The 21620-nt window shown below is 37.9% G+C and overlaps 1 protein-coding gene across 8 annotated transcripts in view; it reads right to left on the bottom strand.

Annotated features, from left to right (window-relative positions):
* Positions 1-5267: 5267 nt before the first annotated feature.
* LOC104250087 (uncharacterized) overlaps positions 5268-21620 on the bottom strand; it is a 52851-nt gene continuing 36498 nt past the window's right edge. For 7 of the 8 annotated variants that reach the window (XM_070155762.1, XM_070155763.1, XM_070155761.1 and 4 more), the window contains 8 exons: positions 18777-18871; positions 18605-18667; positions 13915-13990; positions 13694-13802; positions 13366-13478; positions 13160-13218; positions 6540-6648; positions 5268-6163 (listed from right to left, as the gene is read on the bottom strand). In XM_070155762.1, the coding sequence (XP_070011863.1) occupies positions 6029-6163; positions 6540-6648; positions 13160-13218; positions 13366-13478; positions 13694-13802; positions 13915-13990; positions 18605-18667; positions 18777-18871 (759 nt within the window). In that variant the 3' untranslated portion in view covers positions 5268-6028. The remainder of the gene's footprint in view (positions 6164-6539; positions 6649-13159; positions 13219-13365; positions 13479-13693; positions 13803-13914; positions 13991-18604; positions 18668-18776; positions 18872-21620) is intronic. The other variant, XM_070155764.1, reaches the window with a different exon arrangement.

Genomic DNA, 21620 nt, shown 5'->3' with positions numbered 1-21620 from the left:
CAAGAAATAATTTGCATAAGTCTTCTAAACCTTTTTAGCCAACAACCCTTCCATAATTCCCTTTTCCCTAAAACTAAAAAATTGCACAAGTGTCTTAATCCATTTTCACATCTTAAGTACTCATTTGAAAAAAAAAGTATGTACACCTTCTTTTCCCTTTTCACAAATCTACCCCACAATAAATTACCATGGAAAAACAAAAACAAATCTTCCTCAACTACTAGAGCAATCTTCGACAACTACTAAAGTATTTCGAGACTCAGCATCAAGAAAATTCATTAACTCGTGTCCGGCTGTAGCATCAATCATTTGATCAATGTTTGAGAATGGGAAAGAGTCTTTGGGGAACGCCTTATTCAAATCCTTATACTCTATGCACATCCTGAATTTGTTATTCTTCTTAGGCACTACTACTACGATAACTAGTCAATCTGGGTACTTTACCTCTCAAATTGAATTGATGTTAAGTAATCGGGTTACCTCTTCCTTAAAGAACTTGTTTCTGACCTCTGTTATCGGTCGTTTCTTCTGGCTTACCAGAGGTAAGTTTGGATCCAGACTCAGTTTGTGGATCGCCATCTCCAATGGAATGCATGTCATATCTGAATACAAGCAAGCAAAACAATCAACGTTAGATTCCAGAAAACCTATAACTTTTAACCTGAGTTCGGGACTCAATCATGTTCCTCAATGGAATTTCCTTTCCAAAAACTCTTCGAACAAAGACACTTGCCCGAGCTCTTCTGCGGTTGACTTGATTGCATCCATATCCTATGGTGCCTGAAAAGACCTCAGCACCTGATATAATTCTAATGACTCCTCGTCTTTATCATGTTCAGTTGGAAAGGGAGAAGGCACCGGATCCTGTAATTTTTATTTGTTGGTATCTTTGCCCTTGCTACTGGAAATTGTTACTTCTTTCATCTCCCTTGCAGCCAGTTGATCTCCTCTGATCTGCTTGATTCCATTTGTTGTCGGAAACATCAGCAATTAATAGTAGGTTGAGGGCACGGTCTTCATTTCATGTATCTATGGCCTCCTAAGGATTACACTATAACCTATGTCGCCATCTACCACTTTGAACAGGGTAGTCTTCGTTACACCTTCGACATGGGTGGCAAAGAAATTTCTCCTCAGGTTGTCACACTTGTTAGATTGAAGCCATCTAGGAGCTTTGCCGCAAAAATTATGTTTCCGATTAACTTCGCTTGCTCCAAGACTTTCCATTATATGATGCTGGTTGAACTTCCTGGATCAACTAAAACACGCTTAATTTTGAAACCTAAAACATTAAGAGAAATTACAAGAGCATCATTGTGCAGTAGAAGAAGTCTATCAGCATCTTCCTTCATGAAGGTGATGTAATCTTCTTAGACTTCTCGGATCCTCTTGCCATAAGTCACTGATATCTTCATCTTTTTTTTTTGCCAAAAAATATCACTCCATTGCTTCATTTCCTCTGTATATCATGTTTCTTTTCATCCGAGGTGACTCCACTGTCGGTTTGATGGCTCTACATTATCCAGGCTTCTCCCATAGTTGTTCTTGGCGCGGTCACTTAAGAACTCTTTGAGGTGACCATTCTTCAGCAGCGTTGCCACTTCTCCTCGAAGATGTCGGTAATCCCCAGTCCTATGGTCGTGAGTCCCATAGAATTAACACTGTAGATTAGGATCTCTCTGGCTAGGATCCGGCCGAATTGGTTTCAGGAACATAGCTTCTTTAATATTTCTTATCACCGACACCATTCATCCAAAATGGTGAGCATCCTTGTCAAAATGCTATGGCCTACCAAATAATAGATGGCATGCATCCATGTCTACTGCATTGTAGTACACTTCATCTTTGTACTTCCCAATTAAGAGAGAAAGTATGCATCTTTCTGCTACTTGGATATTTCCTACTATTTTGATCCATCCAATGTTGTAAGGATTTGGATGTTTCTCCCGTAGTAACTATATCTTCTCAATAATACTCTTTCCAGTGATTTTCTTTTTTCTACCACCATCAATTATAAAGTTTCAATGCGAAAGAGTAAGTGGAGCTGAGTCATCTCTTCCTTCTTTGGGACTAGCATCATCTTTCGAACTACATAGATCTGTCTTTCATCAAAATCCTCTCCATCACTATCACCATCCAGCCCATATATCAATTCATTACCCTTTTCACCATCTTCTATGTGTTCTCCCGACTCTACTATGTTGATTCCCTTTCTCTGTGGACAATCACTAGTATTATGCCCAATTTGATGACAACCGTAGCACTTTTCAGTTGGTCTACCATATGGATTCACATGTGTTTGCTTGTGTGCTCCATTCACTGGTCTTTTCCCAACAGCTCTATCATTAGCAAATTTTTCTGCTTGTTTCTGGGAATTATAGGTGGGTGCATCCTGGTCAACAGTCGTTGGTGCGGACGAAAAGCGATTCTTCTTGCTCCAATCTCCCTTCTTCTCTTGCATCATCATTTCTGCTTTTAATGCCATATTTCGTGCTTCGGCAACATCTGTCAACATCTGTATACCATCTTTTCCTGGATTGAGGGATTTAATCCATTGATATATCTAGCTATTTTTTGGCTGTCAAACTCCATCAGATTGTTGCGTTCAGCAAGCCTCATGAATTTAGTGGTATGATCATGCACAAATCTGTCACCTTAGCTGCACCATTGATACTGCAGAAAAAAATATTGCTCATAATCTAGGGGCAAAAATCGACCCTTGAGCAGTTTCTTCATTCGATACCAAGTACGAACTTGACCCTTTCCTTCACGACGTCTTGTGTCATGTAGACGTTCCCAATAGGAAATGATACACCCTTTAACTTGTAGGCTACTAATTTGACCCTATGCTCCTCGGGAATCTCCATATAGTCAAAGAATCTATCCACTTCTGCAATCCAATCTGTGAACCCCTTAATGCCAGCAAAAGTAGGAAGATCTACCTTTAGGCAAAACTCCTCATTCCGAGGAAATCATTGTGCAGCTTGACGTTGTTGATTTCCTCTCCCCCTGTTGAACAACTCAAGATCTTCTTCGTCTTCGTCTTCGTCCTCCGTGTCTTCTAGAATGACTTGTCGTTTACGTGGACGAACAATGATGCGTCCTTCAACATGTGATGCTTAGGCAAATTCCCCAGCTTCACCCCTTGGCCTCCTACTTGTATTATGAAAATCTATATGTAGATTCATCTCGTCTAATCTACGATCAAGATATTCCTGCAGCGCGCGAAACTCCTCTTGGAAGGTCAAGGAAGTAGCAGTAACGGTAGTTGCTTGATTTCCTTGATCATCTCCTCCTATCTAGTTGTCACGGGATCTTCCAGTTGCTCCGTCAGCCATAGGAAAAGCGTTGGCTCTAACACTAGTTGTTGGGCTAAAACGACCCAAAGATACTCTTAACGTGGTATGATGATATCCGCTTTGAGCCAAGCCCGCATGGATTTTCTCAAAAGGCTCCAACCCATTAAAAGATTCATACACGTTATATGTAGGCTCCCAATCTATTCAACTACTAATGTGGGACTTTGTTCGTACAGTACCCAACAATTCTCACTCGAACTAAGTTTCACGTGGCTCACTATCACGATTCATGGTTCTTCCCTTTGAACTAAGTTCCATGTATCCCATTTCCACAATCAACGAGTCAATTTTTTAGATTCACTATGTGCAACCCACATCTTTATAAGATTTATGGCAATCGAAGCCACAACTAGCTTCTTATTGTATGAGCGTATCCAAACCGAGTCTCGCACCATCACTCTGTCATCATTATACATGTCACGTTGAGCCTGGGCTCGGATACGAGAATTGATGTAGGACGAATAAACAAGAAAATAATTAGATGAATAGAAGACTATTTTACGAATAGTCTTATCAAAGAAATCTTGCTCACGACAAAGCCAGCAGAAAGACACAAGTGTTTAGAGTAATCTTAAGGAGAAAATTGTTATTCTCTTCACGATGATTTACAATGAGTTCTAAAGTGTTACTTATAGGCCACCTCTAATATTAGAATCTTCTTATAATTAAAATCAAATGCAATAAAAACTAAGATCCACGAAATCCTTTCAACCAAGATTATTGCAATACCAATCAAGAGGTAATCTTTTAGAATCTCAAATGGAAATCATTGGATCTAATTCTTTGCCTGATTTTCTACTCGTAGTATCTCAGAATTCTCTACACAAATCAATGTTAGAAAGATGGTCTATTTCATACCTACTCAATACGTGCACATTATGCCTTTTAGAATAAGATAGCTTAGGTACCAATTCCCAAACATCCTCATGATTAAAATAGAAGTTCACTTTATTTATCATCATTCTTTAGATACATCCACATGCAACAATAAAAAAAATAAGGGAATAAGGGATCACATCAACGTATCCTAAGGCATAATGTCTAAATATATCAAGCAGCAAAGAAAAAATGAAACCCCCAATAACAAATATACAAATCCCAAAAAGCCCATAGTTGTTACATATCGGACAAAGAGGACATGGACAACCACAAACAAGAGTGTAAAACAAATCTATAAACGTACAGAAAATATAAATGTACAGAAAATAAATCAGATAACATATTAAACCCCAAGAAAGAGACAATAGTTGCAGGTTTAACAAACCCTATAATTTTTAAACTTAAAGTTGTAAACACTTACATTAATCGAAGAAAGATTGCAAGATAATGCTAAAAATGAAAGATTCTTCAGTTTCGTCCACCAAATCAAAGCGACCAACTAACCTTACAAGAACCCTAAAATTGCCATCTGAACCACCTCTGACCAAACGAGAAGAGAAATGGCAAGAGAGGAGTTTGGTTGGTGGGATTAAGGGTTATTTTTAACACGGATAATTTTGACTTTTTTCGATCATCAATATTCAAGGTTGATGTTTTTTTGATATCGTAGAGAACGGGTATTAATAGTCAACATTTACGAAGTCAATGAAAAATAATCACTATTTTGCTGCAACAAAGGCCGATACAGCATAATATGCTGGAGTCTGGTGCACCTGTGTATGAACTCCAGTATATTATGCTGGACCGATATACTTTGCTGACTCCAGTATAATATACTTGCGTATTTTTCGGGTTTTGAACAGTGTTTTCGCTTAAATTTATCTTTACATGAAAAGTGGCTAAATTTCGATTACTTCTGAAACTGGGCTATTTTTGAACGACCAGTTGTAAATCTGGCTATTTTTGAATTTCTCCTAATAGACAGCGCTCCAAAAGTTGATTTGTTTTCATGACAATCAAAACACTGACTGATGAAACTAACTTAATAAACACATACAATAAGCAAATTAATATAAAACCATTCTCAATATATTTAATTACTTGACGCTATTCCCTCGTCAATGTATCCGATAGTTCAAAGCTGACACATACTGATTGGATACAGCAAAATCATTTGATCCACTATTGCACAATCTCCACGCCTGAAGGATTTTTGCGGCATCGTAAGGTCCCAAAGAGTCCATGAAGCAAGACCTCTCTTCTTCTGTATCCTTTTTTCCTGTTAATATTTCCGTAAGCCTCATTTACACCAAGCTAGCACCTTTATATTCTACTGTTGCTTTCAATAATGCCTTTGACTAATGGTTGTAATCAACAACAACAACAACCACCCAGTATAATCCCACTTAGTGGGGTCTGGGGAGGGTAGTGTGTACGCAGACCTTACCCCTACCCTGGGGTAGAGAGGTTGTTTCCAATAGAAACTCGGCATCCTTCCCTCCAAGAACTTCCCACCTTGCTCTTTGGGGAGACTCGAACTCACAACTTCTTGGTTGGAAGTGGAGGTTGCTTACCATCAGAGCAACCCCTCTTGTCTAATGGTTGTAATCAAAACTTAAATGGTTGTAACCCCTCTTGCTCTTGGGGAGACTAATGGTTGTAATCGAAACATAAAATTGGACAGATAGCTTTCAAGGTCCACATAGACACACTGGATAACAAAATAAAATTTACATTTTCTATTCATCGGACTATCCGAAACAACTACTCACAAGAGAAACCAGAAGCTGTCATGCTATAGATGTAACCCGAACCGAGTGATCTGCAGATCCAGTCAAGAAGATGGGCAACGTCGGATGCCAGTCTACTGTTGTTATAGATGCACTGTGAGGAAGACTTCTCATCCCATATGCATGATCGCGGACCTAAGACAATTAAGAGGAATTATTAATAGTCAAAAAATCTTTAAACTGAAGTAAACCAGCAAGGCAAGAAATAACAGTAACTGGAAATGAAGAGGGGGCATAGCAAGGACCGATGAAACATCATCTTATAAGACTGCTCCTAGGCCTTCTGACACCATATGTGCAGTGCTATTCCCAACAGTACTTGTTAAATACTCATAAACCACTACTAAAAGAGAGATCCTATTGGTTTACTGATGGGAAAATTCAGTGACCCCCACAAGTGATCTCCATTTTCAGATAGAGGCCAACCTAGAGCTTATGAACAAATAGTTAAGCTCTGAAACAATCAAGGCAAAGGGACCTAAACACATCAATCAGCGTGAAACAAATTTACCTGGTAAATAGGCGCTCTCAGGGAGTTGGATGTCACCAGAAGTCTTCTTCCATCAGCATCGAGAGCCATTTCATGTTTATAGTGTAACGAATTCTGAAGGTTACATAATCTGCAACAGGGGAAGAATAGATGTCAAGAGTCTTATTCTACACCAACACAGGGAAAGAGAACATCTTTCAACTTAGAGAACAATTTAATGGGGAAAAGAAGAAATTTTAACAGATATTACCCTGCTACTTGATAGAAAGTATATTCAAGCACAATACAGTCCTTACGAGCAAAAACATTCATGTATATTTCTTTTATTCTTTCCACAGTTGGTATACAGTTCGAAGGTCCAAACAACTTATTTATGCAGTTTTATAGAAAACAAGGAATTTATGGCTGAATCATCCCACAGAGCTAGTATGAACAGTTTGAAGGAGACTTCATGTCAACCTAACCATGTCGTTCTCTTCATTGCCTATTGAATAGAGAGAACTGATCTTTACTCATCAAAACCTTCATAAAGTGTCCTAGCACCATGCCAAAATGAGATGGATATGAGTTTTCATTGCTTGCCAATGAAACCTACTAAATATTCGTACATCCTTCACAAGCACCACAAGATTCCCCTTAAGGTAAATGTCACTATCCTAAAAGTTTTAAAGCCTGCATTATGATGAGCGTAAACGAGTTAGATGCTTTGACAATAGTAACTCTCAGGGGTCATTTGGTAAGCGAACTAAGTTATCCTGGGATAATAATCCCAGGATTATAATCCCTGGACTATTTTATCCCACCTGGGACGTGGGATAAAATAATCCCAAGTTTGATGGGATAAGGGAGGATAATGTGGGATATCCAGTATCAAGTCTGGGATTAGATTTATATCATGTTTGGTTGATGGTATAAATTAATTCCAGGACAAATTTATACCATCAACCAAACATGATATAAATCTAATCCCTTACCTTATCCCACCTTAACCCGTGTACCAAACGACCCCTCAGTGCATGACCAGTTTTTTAGTAAAAAAACATAACTCCACCCACAACTATACAATTATCCATGCAAGTGGAGAAGCCTTCGAAGAAAGGTACTTGTGAGAAATAATGAAAAAAATTATATTATTGATGTCTTGAGTGTTTTTACAATAGCCCTACTCATATACAGTCAAACTTCTCTATAACAGCCTTGTTTGTTCCGAATAATTTTAGATGTTATAGCGAAGTGTTGTTATATAGAACATATATTATAACATAACATGAAAATTGGTTCCGGAAAAGTTTGGCTTTTATAGTGAAGTGTTGTTATATACGGATGTTGTTATAGAGAGGTCTGATTCTATAATGTTTACATAGTATTATATAGCTAGTTTTCTGCTAACTATCTAACACTCTCCCTTAAGCTGGTGCATATAAATCATATGTACCGAGCTTGTTACAAATATAACTAATATGAGGACCAGTAAGGGACTCAGTGAAAATATCTACAAGTTGATCACTCGACTTCACAAACTTTGTAACAATATATCCTGAGAGTATCTTTTCTCTTACAAAATGACAATCAATTTCAATGTATTTAGTCCTTGTTAGATAGTTATGTGTAAATAGTCCTAATCTCATATGTAGTAGGAGTTAGGGGTGGGAATATTTTGGTCGGAACTAAATAAACCGACCGAACCGAAATTTTTTTTTATTTCGGTTTTCGGTTATTAAGTTATTTAGTTCGGTTAACCGAAAAACTGAATTATTAGCATATAGGTTCTTTAACTTATATATAGGCTAAGCCCATAGGTCCAATTATCAAAGACTCAACCCAATTAAGTAAGTTCATCAACTTCCCAATCTTAAAGACTTTCACTCTATTAAAACTTCCATAGCATATATGATAGATACCGGGAGAATTTCACACAGAGTTGTAATTTACACTATGTTTGAATTTTATGATCCATAATAGTGTGCAAAGTTTAGTCTATTTTTTTTTTATAAACACAATATTTCAAATAATTTTGAAGTTTTGGGAAAAAACAACAAATTCGCCGGTCCTATTATTACATAGAAGGAGCCCAATATGATAATGTTCAAACCGAAAACCGAACCAAAATTAGAGAAACCAAACTGAACCGAACCTATTTCAGTTCGGTTTCGGTTACTACTTTTACAAAACCGAATAACCGAACCGAATATCTTCAAACCGAACCGAACCGAACACTCACCCCTAGTAGGAGTAGAATATGTATTATATATAGCGCTCATTGTATCATTGTTAATAGGTCAATAATATAATTTTCCCGTGTATTATTTTTCACAAGGTATCACAGCGTGAGTGAGACACATCTGGGAAAGTCGGACAGTCGTCGCGCGTCAATTTCCGACGACTTTCTAGGGCAGATTTACGGCAAATCAATTTCTCTTGGTATTGTACAAAAACCAACACCACCACAGACCCCCAATCCCCGATGACCAAACCCCAACAAAAATCTCCGGCAGCCGACAGCTCATGCGCTCTCACGCGCCATTCGGAGGTCAGATTTTCTGGCGACATCTACTCCATACGTCGGCGCGTGGAAATGGCCCATCAATTCAGAGCCAACCCATACTTTTTTTTAATTCCGATCACTTTGAAACTTTTCCGACAACTACAGTCCTTTTTTCCCGGGAGGAACGGTGTTTTGGAATTTTCTAGTTATTTTTCTGACTAGTTGAAGCTGGTCATTGATTTGGTTAATTAGAACTCACTTCAATCCAATAATGTCTCTCAATTTAGATGTTTTTGGCTCCAAAAATAGTGGAGCTGGAAATTCAGCCTTTATGATTATTTCTGAACCCTTACTTGGAAGATCAAATTATTTATCTTGGGCTTCATCTGTTAAGTTGTGGTGTAAAGGTCAAGGTATTCAAGTTCACTTAACCAAAAAGGCTAGTGAGGGAGATGAAAAGGCCAAAGAGTTGTGGGAAAAGATCGATGCTCAGTTATATAGTATCGTGTGCCGATCTATTGATTCCAAGTTGATGCTTTTGTTTCGTCCATTCCAGGCATGTCATTTAGTTTGGGAAAAGTCTCGTACTTTATACACTAATGACATATCTCATTTTTTTTTCTTTTTTCCTATTCATAGAGCTATATTTTTGCCTGTTATTTCTTTTGCTTCAATTATTTAACCGTTGTTGTTTATATATCGATGTTGTTACTTCTTATTGCTACTGCTTCTTTTCATTTTGTCTTTGAGTTATTCGAAAACAGCATCTCTACCTCCACGAGGTAGGGATAAGGTCTGCGTACACACTACCCTCCCAAGACCCCACTTGTGGGATTATAATGGGTATGTGGTTGTTGATTATAGTGACACTTTCTCTCCCATGGCTAAAGTAGTATTTGTTCGCCTTTTTCTGTCCATGGTTGTTCGTCATTGGCCTCTTTATCAATTGAACATTAAGAATGCCTTTTTCCATGGTGATGTTGAGGATGAAGTCTATATGGAGCAATCACCTGGTTTTGTTGCTCAGTGGGGAGTCTAGTAGTCTTGTATGTCGATTACACAGGTCACTTTATGCAACAACAACGACCCAGTATAATCTCGCTAGTGGAGTTTGGGGAGGGTAGTGTATACGCAGACCTTACCTCTACCCTGATGGGATAGAGAGGCTGTTTCCGATAGACCCTCGGCTCAAGAAGACGAAAAGACAAAAAAAAAGACAATATATCAGTACCATCATGGAAATAATAACACAAGAAGCAGTGAATAGATGAAAAGCAGAAATAACCAGTAAATAAGGTCTGATAGCAGTGTTTTGGAGAGCGAGAAGCGGAAAAAAGCGAGGAGGCCTCGCTTCACCAAAGCGAGAAGCGCAAAGCGAAGCGCGCGCTTTTTTCATGTGAAGCACAATTTAACACATAAATAAAAAAAATTAAATAGCCACAGAAAAATGGCCAAGAACTCAATAAAAATAACATATTAAGCAAATGTTTCAATTCTTAAATCAAGAATTGATGCCATTGAATAAGATTGAATTTACTACAATCAACAACCACAAAAAAAAGAACAAAACAGAACAGTTAAAAACAGAACAGAACAGTTAATTTTTTTTCGAACCAGAAAAGCCTGAACAGAAAAACAGAGAAATACAAACCAGAAAAACAGAGCATAGATTAGGGCACAAAAACAGAGCAATAAAAAGTGAAAAATAGAAAGAAGAAGAGAAAAGCAGGGCATAGAAAGAACAGAGCGGAAATTAGGGCACAACCGCACACGAACAGAGCAATAAAAAGTGGAAAAAAAAAAAAAAAGAGAAAAGGAGTCGAACAGGAACTGAAGAAAATCAGAGGAAGAGAAGAGAAGAGAAGAAGAAGAGAAGGAGAGAGAAGAAGCACTGAAGCAGTCGTTGGAGCAGCAGTCGCTTGGAGAAGAAGTGTTTGTTTGCGTTAAGTTTTTGCCAATTTATTTTTAAAAAAACCCTAACAGATGCTTAACCTCGCTTAAGCGCGCTTTTTGGATCGCTGCGCTTCTCGCTTAACAGGGTAAAGCGTGCGCTTTTTTCATGTGAGTCGCTTTTATGGTAGAAAAGCGAACTAGCCTCGCCACGCGTCGCTTCAGCGCTTTAAGCGAGAAGCGCACGCTTTTTACAACACTGCCTGATACTATGAAAACAGAAGAGTAATGTAAACACAGCACTGACCACTAGCATCTAAGACTAAATCCTATCAGCCTAGCCTCACACTGGTAGACTAAATATGCTCAACTATCTCCTAACCCACAAACTTAATGCTCAACCTCTATAGCTTCCTATCGAGTGTCATGTCCTCAGAGATCTGAAGTCTCGCCATATCCTGCCTGATCACCTGTCCCCAATACTTCTTAGGCCGCCTTCTACCTCTCCGTGTACCCACCAACGCCAACCGCTCACACCTCCTTACCGGGGCATCCAAGCTCCTCCTCTGAACGCGCCTGAACCATCTGAGCCTCGCTTCCCGCATCTTGTCATCAATAGGAGTCACGTCCACCTTCTCCCGAATACCTTCATTCCTAATCGTATCCATCCTAGTGTGCCCGCACATCTACCTCAACATCCTCATTTCTGCCACTTTCATCTTCTGAGTATGTGAGTTCTTAACTGGCCAACACTCAGCCCCATACAACATGGTCGGGCTAACCACCGCTCTATAACACACAGGTCACTCTATGGTTTGAAATAATCTACTCAAGCATGTTTGGTAAGTTCGACACAGTTATTTAGGAGCTCAGCACGACTCGTACTGAAGCTGATCACTTTGTGTCTTATCGGCATTTTGCTCCTAATCTGTGTATTTATCTGGTGGTTTATGTTGATGATATTGCTATTACTAGCAATGATCAGGATGGTATTACAAATCTGAAGCAACATCTCTTTCAGCACTTCCAGACTAAGGATCTAGGTAGATTGAAGTACTTTCTAGGTATTAAGGTCGCTCAGTCTAGATTTCATATTGTTCCTATTTTTCCTATGATTTCTGTGGTGATACTAATATTGTCTCATTTTTGTCTTTTTGTTTTCTTGAGCCGAGGGTCTTCCGGAAACAGCATCTCTACTCCTTCAGGGTAGGGGTAAGGTCTGCGTACACACTACCCTCCTCAGACCCCACTAGTGGGATTTTACTGGGTTGTTGTTGTTGTTGTATTCTTGAGGAGAAAGGAATGATGGGCTGCAGATCTGTTGACACTCCCAAAGATTTGAATGTTAAGCTTCTGCCATGACAGGGGAAGCCTCTTAGCGATCCTTCGAGATATAGACGATTGGTTGGAAAATTGAATTAACTCACACTGACTAGACCTGACATTTCATTTCCTATGAGTGTTGTGAGTCTCGCAATCTTCGGTATATAAAACCAACTCCATGCAAAGGATTATGATTTGAGGATCGCGGCCACGAGCATATTATTGGATACACAGATGCTGATTGGTCAGGATCATCTTCTAATAGACGTTCTACATCTAGATATTGTGATTTCGTAGAAGGTAATTTGGTCTCTTGAAGAAGTAAGAAACAGAATGTAGTTGCTCGATCGATCGCATAAGCAGAATATTGAGTCATGGTTATGATAACATGTGAGCTAGTTTGAATCAAACAGTTGCTCAAAGAATTAAAATTTGAAGAAAGCAGCCAGATGAAATTTGTGTATGATAAGATAATCAAGCTGCCCTTCATATTGCATCAAATCTAATGTTCCATACGAGGACTAGATTGACGTTCGCTTCATCAGAGAGACTCGAGAGATGTTATTACAAAGTTTGTGAGGTCAAATGATCAACTTGCAGATATTTTCACCATGTCCTTCAAGGGTCCTCGTATTAGTATGTAACAAGCTTAGTACATATAATTTATATGCACCAGCTTGAGGGGAATATTAAAGTTAGTTCATGTAAATATAATCCCACATGGAATAGGAGTAATGTATATATTGTGTATTGTTATAAATAGGGGTCCTTGTATTATAGTTTAAACACATCAATAATATATTTTTCCCGTGTCAATGTTTCTCACAAATAGCATGTGAGATGCACATGCATGAGGCTAGGGCTAGAAAAACCTTGCTAGTTAAGTGGAATTGTCATACAAGAATGAAAAACCAAAACTAAAGGATTAAACAATCCTATTTACCTGCTGCAATCTCTTGACCAAAGTACTTTGCCTTGATTCTGCAAACTCCACTCAAATATCTGCTTCACGAGCTAATGAGTTAGATTCTTCACAATGCAGCTAACAAAGCAAAGCTTTCAGCAAGGAAATAACCGTACATATATGGAGAAGCACTCAAATGCATGAAAGAAAAATAAAGTGGATTTGGTGACTGCTGAATAACTTGCCTTTCCATCTATACCCAAAGTGAAAATGCTTGTCTCATCAGAACCAAACAAAACAGAACTAATTGCAGAATCATGTGCCGGCCATCCGGTAATTTGCAAGCCAACAGACATATCTATCACCTTGTTAAGGTTATGCTGACTATGGAGGCCAGCGGAGTTAGGAAAGCATCTCAACTAACTGAACAGGTTCCTTCCCTAAATACCATTACTCACAATCATCCAGAGAGAGAAATAGGCAGAGACAATGCGAAATAAATTCAAAGGCTTCTAATGCAAGGTATAAGAGAGGACATCGACACGCTATATTCACTAGTTCAGACAAGGATACCAAACATGTGTATCATTCCATCAGTAGCAGCAGCTGCTAAAAGTTTTCCATTGTGATTGAAGCATACTGAAGTAATTGCAGGTGGATCTTCGCCAAGAGGAAGGACCGACTTCAATAAAGTTTGAAGAAAGTTAGGCTTGAGAATCCTCTTGCTGAAAGGAAAAGAAATAGTATTGAAAATTCAGCATTGGATACAACTGGGACCCAGAATATGAACATACCATAGCCTTCCACGTCCTCATGTTCCAGACAGTTAAAGAAGCACAGCCCAATTTGCCAATTTCACTCGAACCACGCCTACAAAACTGCCATTTAGGATCGATTCTTGAGGCTAACAAGAACTATCAAATACATCTTAATTAAGCATATCAGAACTCTCACATAGGTCCCCTAATAATTGTTTAACCAGAATAAATGAATAAACTACAAAGTAAAACAAGTGAATGTTTTAACTGAAAAAAGAATCTTGCTTCCATTAGCAGAACAGTTTTTTTAGAACAGTTTTTTTTTTAGAAAGGTAACAGGTATTTACACTTGCAAAAGGCATTGTTCATCTTACAAAGGCTTCAAAAAATTCAAAAGTTTCTATATCCTCTACATAATTTTCTTTACACCAGAAAAGAAAGGACAAAAAGCACTTCATCTTGATTTTCTGTATAGATCAAGAATTGTCTTCAAAACACCTAGCGACCCTTTCTTGTCATACAGTCCACCAAATGCAGGCAGGAACCACATTCCACCATTTCTTCTGTCTGATACTACCTGCTGCATTCTTTCAGCTCCCCAACAGATCCTTTGTATCTCTAGGCATTACACAATTGATCCCAGCCAAGGACAAAAACCATTGCCATAAGATACAAGTGACCAAAGGATGAAGGAATAAATGGCTATTATTTTCTGCTTGCTCTCGACATCAAAGAGAAGATACTTTCAGAAGATATTATTACAAAGTTTGTGAAGTCAAATGATCAACTTGCAGATATTTTCACCAAACCCCTCACTGGTCCTCGTATTAGTTATATATGTAACAAGCTCGGTACCTATGATTTATATGCACCAACTTGAGGGGCAGTATTAAAGTTAGTTCAAGTATAGAGTGTGTTGTTTGTATAAGTGTCCAACATTGATAGTGAAAATTTTAGGTATATGTACACACCATAAATAAATAAGGCTCCTTGTTTTATACTCCCTTCGTTTCAATTTAGATGATGTAGTTTGACTTGACACAAGGTTTAAGGGAAAAAAATTGAAACATGTGGTCCTAAAAGCTTAAGGGCAAAAGCTTTATCGGGTCATGATATTTGTGTGGCTGTAAAAGCTTCTAATTAAGAGTAAAGTAGGTAAAATGAAATGTTTAAAGTTAAATTGTTTTCAAATATAGAAATATATCATTTTTGGGAACGGATTAATAAGGAAAATGTGACATTTAAGTTGAAACGGAAGGACTAGTAAATTAATTTCAACAATATAATTTTCCTGAGCTATCCTCACATGACCTTTATACCTATTAGGTTTTTTAGAATCAAACCATGTTTTTTTCATGCTTCCTCCTTAGATTGAAGGAGATATTGAAGTAGCTAATTCATTTGAATAAGGCAAGTCACGGTCAAAGCATTAAGGTGACTGGTAACCTTCCCATAACTGGTTTTCTGATATCTAGCATGTTTTCTATTGAATTATGCATGTTTTAAAGGGAAAAAAGGATAGATTTCAGATTTTTTGTTCTTTTTTTTTTAGAGAAACAAAACTATAGATTTTGAGAAAGATAAAATTTCAGAATTTTAAGAATGTCTTTTTGCATATACAATGCAACTTGCATGAGGTGAGAACAAGTGAACGCTTGTGTTGAAGAGTTTTCAATTTTGGCTAATGTTTTAAGTGCTTAAATTAATCTATGCCTATGATAAAATGCATGATGTGTTTTCTTATGTGTATATGCTAAAGCATGTTTCAAATTACTAAATGTTTGTTTTTGACTTGCTAATTTGTTTCAAGTGAAGCTTTTCAGTTATGTTCTAATGCATTGAGATACATTATGCATTCTATACAAGTTTTGCTATATGGCTAAAGTAGAAGTAATGTTTTGGAGGAACCTCTAGTAGGGCTAAGATGATATTCCCTTTCGGAAAGGGGGTATATCGTATAATGCTACACGTCAATGTTATGGTTCTATAACACTTACGCTACTCAATGCTCACACAGTAGCGACAAAATCAGATGTGCTACCACCCTTAGCTGACGAGGTAGCATTATACTTCCGTGATGTACACATGATGTACCAGGATGCCTAGCTGATTGGGTTAGGATCGGATCGCCATGTATGTATGCATGGTCACAAGGATACTTTGCTGACCGATACTAATCACAAAAAGAATAAGAGCGACTTTGCTGAACATTTTGGGACGACGCAAAGTGGTCAGACTCTAAAGATGTGTACTCTCAAAGTAAAGGAATAAGTATCAATTTTCAGCATTCAGCTTGTATACTAAAGAGGATTACTCACGAGTTACAGCCCATGAGCACAATGTACAGATATTCACATTACCGTTTCAGAGACTATTTTTATATTTTAAAAGGTAGAGCTTTCAATTATGTTAACAGCATTTAGCTCATTATATAATCTTTGGCGGATCAGTGTTTTCAACTCTGTACATAGCATGTATTTTGTATAACTTTTTGTCCAAAGGGTTAACACAATTTAAATTTAGCGCCCTCAATTAACTAAATAATAAATAGATTTTAACATAAAAGATTTATAGAAAAATAAGTTAAACAAATTTAACAGAAAAATAAGTTAACTTTCTCTCATATCAAGTACTCCCTTCGTTCCAATTTATGTGAACCTATTTGATTGGGCACGAAGTTTAAGAAAGAAATGAAGACTTTTAAAACTTGTGGTCCTAAATAAGTCATAACATTTGTGTGGCTATAATTCTTTTGAAATGTGTGGTGTTAAACATGTCAGAGTGTTCGTGTGGCTAAAAAAGCTTCTCATCAAGGGTAAAATTGAAACTTCAAATTAAATTGTTTCTAAATATAGAAAGGGGTCATTCTTTTTGGAACGTAACGAAAAGGAAATAGCTTCACATAAAATGGAACGTAGGGAGTAACTAATTGGCATATATGCTATAGTTATACATTTCATAGTCATGTTGCAACACACTTGATCATAGTTATGTTTGTGTACCATACTTGTGTTTTTGTACCATACTTGTGCTTGTCTCCCATACTAATGTTTGTCTCCCTGAATCCTAAAATTTAGTAGATTCCGAATTTGATTCTTAGATCCGTACACTAGTAGGATATTTGCACCCATATCCTTGCAACATAGTCGGTAAGTAGCTGAGACAATATGATACTTGAAGGTGTTGAAGAGGGAGGACGATATAAGGATGTTAAGAAATGGGTCTTAGGACTAACTCAACCCCAAAAGCCACGTCAAGAGAAGAGCGTTGCCCAAGACCATATACGAGAAGACAACAACCCATTTTTTCTACCAATATGGATTCATCCCCCCCCCCCAAAAAAACACAAAGACTAGACATCTGGAGGGGGGACAATATAATTTGAGGGTCTAACATTGGGCAAACCCATATATGAATGAATCCAGCTCGAATACCATGTTGAATTGTGTAACCAACTAGTTTAAAAGCTTAATGAAATGGTCACACACACTTCAACATGTTACCAGAGCAGTTAGAGGTCTTCAGTTTAAGTCTTACTACCACCCATTATCAAAAAGAATTTTTACGAAGGTGCCTGATTCTTTATGTCCAAGCATGTGGAAATTCTTTTTGATAATAGGTGGCAATGAGACACGAACTCAGCACCTCTGTCTGCTCTGGTACCATATAAAGAAATAGACTTTGGGCCTAACTCAACCCCTAAATCAAGACGTGAGGATTTGCCCAAGATAATATAAAAAGACAACATCCTATTTTCTCCACCAATGTGGGACACTTAACACCCCCTTCATGCCTAAGACTGGACATATAGAGCATGGATAATATAACATGGGGCCCAATATTGGGTAAACCAAGATAGAAATGGGTGCAGCTTTGATATCATGTTGAATTGTATAACCAATTCGTTTAAAACCTTAAGCGTTTAGATGAGATGGTCACACATACTGCAACATGGTATCAGAGCAAGTAGAGGTAACTTAGGTCCGAGTCTCAACACCACTCATTATCAAAAAGAATTTTCACGTGTTTGACCCATGAAAAAAGAATCATGCCTGCACGTGAGATGGCGTGCTGAAGACACAATTAAGAAAAATAAGTGTTCTCTTTCTGACGGCATAAGCATTTAGATGAGATGGTTACACACACTTCAACCAAAAAATTGTCTTGCAAAACCTAGAATCTCCAGAAAAATCATCACGGACTTAACTGAGAACAGAAGACAATGAAAGTAAACAATATATATAAGCAATATGTACTAATTGGGTTAAGCCTTAACTGTTGTTGTACTTATATTGAGTACATTGTTTGTCAGGAATTTTTCAATCTTTTTTATATGGTTAGGGATTTGTATGGTAATGTAGGAATAAATGTGTGATTTGAAGGAACCTCTAATTAGAAAACCTCTTAATTTGTACTAAAAGATGACTATTTACTAGTATTGGGATGAAATGGACCCGAATTAAGGAAAAATAAATATCGAGAACTGCTGGTACTAGTTATTAGTATTAGTATTTTCACTAGACAGGTATATATCTACAATAGCTTAACGCAGAGAAATTATAAGAAAAACATTCTTAAGCTATAACCTTTACATAACAAGACATCAAAGTAATAACATTCTTAAGCTATAACTTTTAAGTAACAGGACATCAAGATAATAGATAGAGAACTTTGGAATAAAAAAGTACATCGAGAAAGTAGAAGAACAGGTAGAAGCAGAAGTTACCCTCTCGATGCTGCAGCAGACACAAAAATTGGCTCCACAGGGCTGCATTTTAAGTCCAACACACTACTTCCAGGAAACATGAAATAGGAATGAGAAAAAGAACAAGTAAAATAGTGTCCAAGTATTTCATTTTTTTTCCCCAAATAAGAGAGTAAACCAATGTGTGAGGAACCTCGGGAATGCTTCAGTGCAGCTAAGATCACAGACAACACGCTTAGCATCGACATTCCATACTTTGATTCCTCCATCGGATGTGCCTATGAGAAGCTTTTTCAAGATGAACATTAGTTCCAGAAGCATTAGAGTTCAATCCAGTATTGAAACTAGCAACTGTGAGCACGTGATTTTTGTTTCGCACGACAATCGCTCCAAAAGAAATAAAAAATAATAATAATTGGCCCTGTTGTACAAATTTTGGATTTTACATGGCACTTTGTTGGTTATTTACAATTTTGCCCATTTTTACTTTATTAAAACAAAATACAAAAAATGTGTGTGTCATGCATAATTCGAACCGTAATCCGGTCGTTAAATAGAAAATCATAAATAGGCATCTTCGTCCGTGATTTTGATTTGTTTTGATTTTACCTGTTTTGAAATATCTTAGTGTGCGTGCAAATAATTGTATTGAGTGTGTATTTAATTTTTAATTTGATTTTTTGCTTAGTTTTTGTTTTTAAAATAAAAAAAAAAAAAAAAAAGAAGAAAAAAAGATCAGCAATTATTCCGGATTGGGCCAATTTATTGGCCCAAACAAATAGCCCAGAACCAGGCTTGCCCGGCCCCAGTCCAGCTGATGCCCAGAGAGTCCAAACGACGTCGTATTGATACAGGTTGATCTGGGCCGTTGATCTCAGATTGATCAACGGCCAAGATCACATTTCCCATACCCACGAACAGAACCCGACCCGTTTCCACTCGGACCAACCCAAACCCTTTACCCTCGAAACGACACCGTTCCACTTAAACCCTCAGATCCAGACCGTAGATCTAGATTGATCTAACGGTTGAGATCAACCCACCCATTCCATATATAAGCCCTTAACGTACCCTGCCCCCCCTATCCAATACCCCAGCCTCCGTCTTCAACCTCATCCCCATCAAACCCTAGAGCCGCCCCTGTATCCTTCACCATGAAAGCCGGCGGCATGAACGCCGGTGACCTCGCCCTTAACACCATAGAACCCCCTTACCGTCCTGAACCCAAATCTATCAACCACACACCTCGAATCCTATCCCACCTTCTCGAATCTTCATTTGAAGATTCGAGTCGGAACCCGATTTACACCAACCGACCCCAGCTTCACACCAGACACTCCCCAGACCCTCCTCGTGACCAAACCATACTTGGTTTGGTCCGAATCTGATCAGGGAAGCATGAATCCCAGATCTGAGTTTTGGAACTTTGTAGTTCTTCGTCACTGGTTCAACCGAAGAGATTAAGGTCTAATGGACTTTAATCAAAGTGTTTCTCATCTGAGAAACACTTCGATTAAAGTCCGTTCAGCCTTAAGAAAGGTCTGTTCGAATCCAAGTCAAGACTTCTGATTTTTCGAGTTTTAAGGTGAGTCTGCTTTCTTTCCTTTACTTGTTTTAGTCTGTGTGATTTGTTTTAAAAGTCTGTTCATATTTGTTTTAATTTTATCAACTTTTGTTTGTCCACTTTACCTGAACCTCTGTGTTTGTTTGAATTCCCCCTCCTATTCTGATAAGGCATATGTATTTGTTGTGCAATTAGTTTGAATTTCAAATTTGTACTGATTAACTGATTCCTCGAAGTACAGTTCTGTTTAATCAGTATAAGTCGAGTCATGTGTCCTATACTTTTGAATGTCTGATTTTTGGCTACGATTGTGTATGTTAATGCTAATATAGTCGAGTCGACATGTGTCGTCAATTAGTTTCAACTGCCTGAACAAAATAAATCGATTTGCTTCTGTTGAACATTTGCCTGAATCAATTAAGAACCAAGTTCAGTTAATTATAGTTGTTAATATGATTTCAGAAACCTAAGGCTTGATCTGTAATTGAAATCTGAGTTGATGGCATGTGCACTTGTGCACAGCATGTGCATTGTGCACAGCATGTGCATTGTGCACAGCCTGTTTCCTGCATAAAAGGGTTTTTGAGTTAAAAATGGTTTGACAGCATATGCTGTCAGATATATTCTACTGCCCATACCTTGCTTTAGTTTAAAAGTATTAAACCTTTTAAAAGTTAAGTCTGCCAGGGAATGTTGATGGGGGTTAATACTTAAATAACTAATTGGAAACTGAAAATGGAAGGCACATGGGAGGGGTACTGTGATACTCTAAAACAGGTTGTTAAAAGGGGTAATGGGAAGGCTTATAAAAGGGAGGACCTGGAGATAAAAAAAGGAGACAGAGATATACAGACCTAAAAGAGAATTAGAGGTTAGAGAACCTAGAAGATTTGAGAAGAAAAAAGACACACACTGTGAGGAATTTTTGAAAGGGAGTTTGGAAATAAACACAGATAGAGCATACAGAGATAGGGAGAGACACTGAGAGGGAACACCTGAGAGTTCAAATTCTGGAAACAGAAGACTGGAAAAGAATTTTTGTCTGATAACTCAGACAGATAAAAACTAGAAATTACTTCCTTTCCTTTTGTCTTGATTTCACTAAATCTGGACCTGTTTTGTGCAACACTGATTTCTCCCAACTGAGTCTGCTTGGTTGTTGTTTGTTCTATTCGAGAGTTTGGTCTAGTTGGGGTGTTGATCTCACTCCGATTGTTTTGTGAGTTGTGGCTGCTACTATTCTGTTTCCTGTTGCTGCTGCTATTCTGTCCTGCTGCTGCACTTGTTGTCATTGTTACTCTGCTGACTGCCATCTTCTTCAATTGTCAAATATTTCCAGGTACACAACCTTGAAACCATGTATTGTTGAAAGTTTGAAGTTGAAGCAGAAATAAAGAAATGAACATTTGTTTATGTTATAACATTGGTGTTAAGAATAGGTTGAATGTTAGTTGGGCCTGTGTTTGTTTGACT

This window comes from Nicotiana sylvestris, chromosome 9 (genome assembly GCF_000393655.2).
Source record: "Nicotiana sylvestris chromosome 9, ASM39365v2, whole genome shotgun sequence".
NCBI lineage: Eukaryota > Viridiplantae > Streptophyta > Magnoliopsida > Solanales > Solanaceae > Nicotiana > Nicotiana sylvestris.
Note: the sequence above shows the minus strand (reverse complement) of the source record. Positions and strands in the feature narration are given on the sequence as shown.